The sequence below is a fragment of the Jatropha curcas genome, chromosome 4 (assembly GCF_041381405.1).
Source record: "Jatropha curcas cultivar XTBG-Jc1 chromosome 4, XTBG_Jcur_1.0, whole genome shotgun sequence".
In the NCBI taxonomy this organism is placed as follows: domain Eukaryota; kingdom Viridiplantae; phylum Streptophyta; class Magnoliopsida; order Malpighiales; family Euphorbiaceae; genus Jatropha; species Jatropha curcas.
Window position 1 is genome coordinate 10,496,480 of NC_143154.1, and position 6,842 is coordinate 10,503,321.

Consider the following 6,842-nt stretch of genomic DNA (forward strand, 5'->3'; position numbering starts at 1 on the left):
TGACAAATATGGTTCTTCTTTGCTGATATTTTGGACTTGCAGATAATACCAGCTAATAACTATCACCAGATATGCATGCTATGGTGGCTACAAGCAGGGGAGAAAGACATTGTCAAAATCATAAGGGGTGTGCTACCAGGAATTATTACTTGGCACATATGGAAAACATATAACAACATCACTCATGGTGAGGAACAATTCAATCAGAACAGGCTGATACAGGAAATTACATGGATGACTTACCATTGGGCAATGACTCTTGAGCATTCCAGACTAGCCCAAAATCACGACAGACTAATTCTTGCAAAGCTTGCTCCCCAATATCACCTACACATTTCAGATAGAATAATTAGAGTCAGTTGGGTACCACCAGACAAAAATAAACTTAAAATCAATACAGATGGAGTGATGGGAAGAAATGGAGGGGCTGGCGCTGCAATCGTTAGGGATTACCAAGGAAGATTCATAGCTAGTCTATCTTTCAAAATTGACGCTTCACACTCGCTAGATTTGGAGACGGAAGCTGCATTCAAGGGAGCTCTCTGGGCAATTAACCTAGGTGAAATTCAATGCTTGGAGATTGACTCTATGGATTTGAAGAAACGGACTGAAACGGCGAATGATAACTGGGTCTTCAAAAAATTGCTGGTGGAGCATAACATTCACATTCAACATATTTTTAGAGAAGGGAACCAAGCTGCACACCATTTAGCTTCATTTTCTCTTAAACATAATTTGTACACAACTTTTATTACATTCTCAAGTTTGCCCAAACTAGTTAGGGGGGCTATTCTTACCGATGTATCTTCTCCTATTTTTCGATATCAATAAAATATATATTTCATAAAAAAAAAGGAAAGCATATAGGCTGTTTAATAAGAAAACTCTAGTTGTAAAAGAATATATTCATGTTATGTTTGATGAATCTGACTCTACTTCTAGAATTTTAGAAAATGATGATGTTGTATATTTCAATCAAGAAAGTAGAATGAACAATCAGAACAACTAGAACAGCCAGAAACTGAACAAAACATTGAAAATCAGGCTGAACTAGAAGATGAACATGAAGATCAGAACACAATTGAAAGACAAATGCTAGAAACAGAAAATGAAAATTCTAAATTATCAAAAGAGTGGCGATTCCACAAGTATCATCCTTAAGTGGACATCATGGATAATCCTTCAGAAAGGATGATGACTAGAGCTCAATTTAAGAGATATTTTGGTAATGTTGCTTTCGTTTCTCAATTAAAACCTAAAAACTTAGAAGATGCTTAAAATGATGAAAGTTGGATTCTTGCTATGCAAGAACAACTAAATCAGTTTGAGATAAACCAAGTTTGAAAACTTGTTTCTAGACCTAAAAATCATTCTGTTATTAGAAAAAAAATGGGTGTTTAGAAATAATCTTGATAAACAAGGTAATGTTGTGAGAAACAAAGTAAGGTTGGTGGCTCAAGGTTACAATCAAGAAGAGGGCATTGATTTTGATGAGACCTTTGCTCCAGTTGCTAGACTTGAGGGCATTAGAATGCTTTGTGCATTTACATGCTTTAAAAACTTCATTTTATATCAAATGGATGTGAAAAGTGCTTTTCTAAATGGCTTTATAAATGAAGAAGTGTATGTAGAAGAACAACCCAGTTTTGAAGTTTATGATAAACTAAATCATGTTTACAAATTTACTAAAACTCTTTATAGTTTGAAACAAGCTCCTAGAGCTTGGTATGAAAGATTAAGTAAGTTTTTATTAGAAAATGGTATTCTAGAGGAAAGATTGATATTACACTATTTATTAAAAATAAAGCACATGATATTCTAGTTGTACAAATATATGTTGATGATATAATCTTTGGTTCTACTAATGACCTTCTTTGTAAGGAATTTTCTAAGATTATGCAGGATGAGTTTGAAATGAGTATGATGGGAGAATTAAATTTTTTCCTTGGACTTCAAATCAAACAATGTGACAATATAATTTTCATAAACCAAGGCAAGTATACTCGAGAACTGTTGAAACAGTTCAAAATGGAGAATGCCAAGGTATGTAATACACCAATGAGTCCATCCTCAAAATTAGAAAAAGATGAAAAAGGAAAGGATGTAGACATTAAATTGCTTAGAAGTATGATTCATTATTTACTATATCTGATTGCAAGCATACCTGACATTCAATTTAGTGTTTGTTTATGTGCTAGATTTCAATCATGTCCTAAAGAATCTCATTTCATTGTTGTAAAAAGAATTCTAAGATATCTTTGTGGAACTTCTAATTTGGGTCTGTGGTATTCTACAGGTGATACATTTGTTCTTGTTGGGTATAATGATTCTGATTTTGTAGGAAGCAGAATAGATAGAAAAAGCGTGTCTGGAACTTGCCAGTTTCTAGGTAGCGCCCTTGTATCATGGTTTAGCAAGAAACATATATCTATTGCTCTTTCTACTGCAGAAGCAGAATATATTGCTGCTGGAAGTTGTATTGCACAAGTTTTATGGATCAAGCAACAATTGGCAGACTATGGTTTGAAATTATAAACAGTTCCAATCAAATATGACAACATAATCGCCATCAACTTATCTAAGAATCCAGTCCAACATTCTAGAACCAAGCACTTAGAACTCAGACATCACTTCATATGTGATCATGTTCAAAAAGGTGATATAGTGATTGAGTTCATTCCTACAGAAAAGCAATTGGCAGATATCTTTACTAAACCTTTAAGTGAAAGCCAATTCTGCTTAATTAGAAGAGAACTTGGTATGCTAGTTCTAAATTCCTAACTTTAGAACTCTGTGAGTATGTTCTAAAATGCTTTCTATATTTGAAATTGAAAGACCTGCTCTGTGTTATGTTTTAAAATTCTATTTTGTGTGACTTTGAAAAATATTTTTTCCTTTGTTTAAAAGAGATGTGTTTTCGCACCGCCCCCGAGCGATCCGAAAAGCGTTCAACCTTTTATGTTTTGAATTGGAAAAGGTGATTTGTTTTGAACAAGTGGTGACAAAACCTTTTGGATGCGAAGCCAATAAATCGGTCTTACAAAACATTTTGAGTCGTGTTGACGCGTAATTTTATGCCCCCACCTGACCCGATGATGATATGAGGACAAGGGATAAGGCATCACGATCAACCAGAAGTGTTTAAACCAAAATTTGAATCAAATCAGCCCAAAGGAGCTTGACCCGCGTTAGGGTTGCGTCACGCAGCTATTACCTGCATGACAGCACTCTTAGTTGGGTCACACAACTCTAACAGGGCTGACACCTCTGGCGCGCGTCCGTGCAACGGCCTGCACTGTTTGTATGGATACGCGGCAACTGTACGAAAAGTAAGCTGCGTCACGCAGCTTACGGGTGCGTCACGCAGCTTATACCTGCGTGACGCGACTATGTTCTGTTGCCCTACCCATATAAATACAACATTTTACACTAAAAACGAGACTTTTTTGCACTTTCTCTCATTTTTCTCTAAAAATCCTAAAGCTTTAAACTAAGTTTTCGATTAAAACGGCTAGGGTTTCTTCCCCAAGAACTCAAGTGAGTAAACTTGAGGAAGATCAAACCATTAACCATTTAGTTTTGAAATCAAGAAGCATAAAAATATAAGAAGAGAAAAAGAGAGAAAGAGAGAAACACTTGGTTCTGTGAAAAACTTGTCAATTACATTTCTGGAATCGTGAAACAACGTCTCTAAACTAATCTCAGTGCATGCAATCCTCAAATCTGAGGGCTAGGTAACTATTCTAACCTTTCTTTTTCATTTCTAGTCTTTTGTTTCTCAAAAATCTAATTTTCATAAGTATTTAGTTGATTTGTGATTGGTAAAACATAATTTTGCCCACTGTTGGACTTTTCTGAGTTGTGTTTAATCACTTTTGACAAAAAGAACACATAAAAAGAGTAGTTTGAAAGGTAGTTGCGGACCAGAGCAGCCGCATCACGCAGCTACTACCTGCGTGACGCGACTGCTCATGTCCAAAAGCCCTTGATCTAGACTAGACTACCTGCATGACGCAGCTGTTTGTGTACTCAGTTTATATTTTGTCTTCATATTTGTATTTAACGTTATGCTTTGAATAAATAATCAATATGTCTGAGGATTTTAAATAAGTCACGAACAGTTCCGTCACGTAGCTAGGAGTTCCGTCACGCGACTGTTCTTCATAGGACACCCGCGTGACGCGACTGTTCTAAGTTCCAGAATAAATGGTAGAGTTCCGTCACGCGACTGTTCTTCATAGGACACCCGCGTGACGCGACTGTTCTAAATCTCGGAATAAATGACAAGAGTTCCGTCACGCGACTATCCTTCATAGAATAGATGCGTGATGCGACTACTTTGAAATTCCAGAATATTTTTGTTTATCCCATTTTGATTTCATACCTTTAAGCAGATTTTTAATCTTAATCCGGAAAATGACCAATAATGGGCAAATTAAGTCTTAATCAAGCCAAATCAATTAATTTATTGTGATTGCGAGATTTTAAGATTTAATATTTATTGTTTCCTATTTAATTATATTATTAAACTCGGTTTGTGGCCCGCCTTTAACCATAAGGCAAGAGCGGGTCTTTTAATTATTTTTGCTATATATTGTGGATGAATGGTGGATGTGATGATTAAAATATGATGAATGCAATGAATGAATTTATTTGGGATGGTTAATTAATTTTCCACATAGGTACTCGGTTCGATTTATTCGGGTTGGGTTTAAATAATTTGGCTTTTCTAAAATAAAATCAATTAGAAATCGTAGGTTGAAAGAGGCCGGTTTTCCGGGCATCGGCTTCCAATGGGCCGATGTACCTAATTCCCTTACCTAGAATCGTACTTGGTACGCCTGACCAGTTTTTCTAAATAATTTGGCCTTAAATAAAATTGGGTTTAAAATGGAGTCATTTAATAAAATTAAAATAAAAAATGGTCCCATTGCCAAAAAAATGGGTGGCGACTCAAAATAATTTATAAGACCGATTTATCGGCATCGCGTATCCAAAAAGATTTTTATCACCTCTTTTTCCAAAATAAAATAATTATAAAAGATGTTTTTCGAGATCCTTCCGGGGTTTGAGATTTCGGCGAAAACAAGTCGCCACCCATTGTTTCGGCAATGGGACCGTTTCTAATTTTATTTTATAAAAATGACTCCATTTTAAACCCAATTTTATTTAAGGCCAAATTATTAAAAGACTGGTCAGACGCACCAATGCGATTTTGGGTAAGGGAATTGGGTACATCGGCCCGTTGAAAGCTGACGCCCGGAAAATTCGACCTCTTTTAACCTACAATTTCTAATTTATTTTAGTTAGAAAAGCCAATTTATTTATTTATTTAAACCCAACCCGAATGAATCGAACCGAGTTCTTATATGGAAAATTATTTAATCGTTCCAATCAAATCTAAGTATCACATTCATACTCATCCAGATCATCCAAATCATCCAACCCAAAGTAATTAAATCAAATAAATAAAAGACCCGCTCTTGCCTTATGGTTAAAGGCGGGCCACAAACCAAACCTAAAAAATACATTCTATCCGAATAAAAATTTGAACCCAAAAACCCAAAAACCAAAATCATGCATAATTACATTTTAATATTCTAAAGTTAATTAAATTATAATCTGTCCATAATTGGTCATTTTCGGATTTATTGGGAAAAATTAAATTTTATTTTTTGTACAAGATTTATTATTTTTTCGAAAGAATGAAAAATGTTTCTGGACCCTAGAACAGTCGCGTCACGCAGCTGTTCTTGCGTCACACAGCTGTTCTTTGAAGAACAGCTGCTGCGTGACGCAACCGATAACTGCGTGACGCGGCTCTTCTGGGTAAAAGAAACGAAATTTTGGACATGAACAGTTCCGTCACGCAACTGCCTGTTTTCGCACCGCCCCCGAGCGACCCGAAAAACACTCGATTAATTTTAATTTATTTGTTGGGAAGATGATCTTTATTAAATGGTGACAAAACCTTTTAGGAATACGATGCCAATAAATCGGTCTTACAAAACATTTTGAGTCGCCACCCATTTTTTCGGCAATGGGACCGTTTCCAATATTATTTGAAAAAGTGACTTCATTTAACCCAATTTTATTTAAGGCCAATTATTTTAAAAGACTAGTCAGGCGTACCAAATACGATTATGGATAAGGGAATTGGGTACGTCGGTCCGTTGGAAACCGACGCCCGGAAAACCGGCCTCTTTTAACCTACAATTTCTAATTTATTTTAATTTGGAAAAGCAAATTTATTTATACAAACCCAACCCGAGTAAATCGAACCGAGTTCCTATGTGAAAAATTATTTAATCGTCCCAAAAAAATTCGTTCATAGCATTCATAATCATTCAAACCACATCAATCATTCAACCCATAGCAATTAAGTTAAAATAATTAAAAGACCCGCTCTTGCCTTATGGTTAAAGGCAGGCCACAAGCTGGACTTAAAATACATTCTACCCAATTTAAATTCAATAAACCCTAACAACCCGAAATCATACATGATAATCAATTAACCTACTTGATTTGATTAAACCATAATCTGCCCATTATTGGTTGTTTCTTGAATTATAAAAAGAAATTGAACATTTATTTGATTGCACAAAATAAAAAAAATAAAATTATTCTGGAACCCTAAAACAGGTGCGTCACGCGGCTGTTCTATGGAAGAACAGTCGCGTGACGGAACTCATAGTTGCATGACGCAGCTGTTCGTGACTTTGGCAAAACTTTTAGATTCATCAATCATTTATTTAAAATACAATATTAAATAAAAAGATATAAACGAAATAAAGTTATAAGCATGAACAGTTCCGTCACGCAACTAGTCGGGGTAACGTCAA

General features: G+C 35.4%; 1 protein-coding gene and 1 pseudogene across 1 annotated transcript; both read left to right on the forward strand.

Moving 5' to 3' along the window:
* Positions 1 to 252: 252 nt before the first annotated feature.
* On the forward strand, positions 253 to 831 carry LOC149496842 (uncharacterized). Its single transcript, XM_089719938.1, has one exon. It carries the CDS (start codon positions 253 to 255, stop codon positions 829 to 831), a length of 579 nt encoding a protein of 192 aa, XP_089576064.1.
* Positions 832 to 2,127: 1,296 nt separating this feature from the next.
* Positions 2,128 to 2,781, forward strand: LOC149496843 (secreted RxLR effector protein 161-like; annotated as a pseudogene).
* Positions 2,782 to 6,842: the final 4,061 nt, after the last annotated feature.

Bases quoted from the DNA above. Each gene is read 5' to 3' on its own strand.
- LOC149496842 (XM_089719938.1), top strand. From the start codon at position 253: ATGACTCTTGAGCATTCCAGACTAGCCCAAAATCACGACAGACTAATT.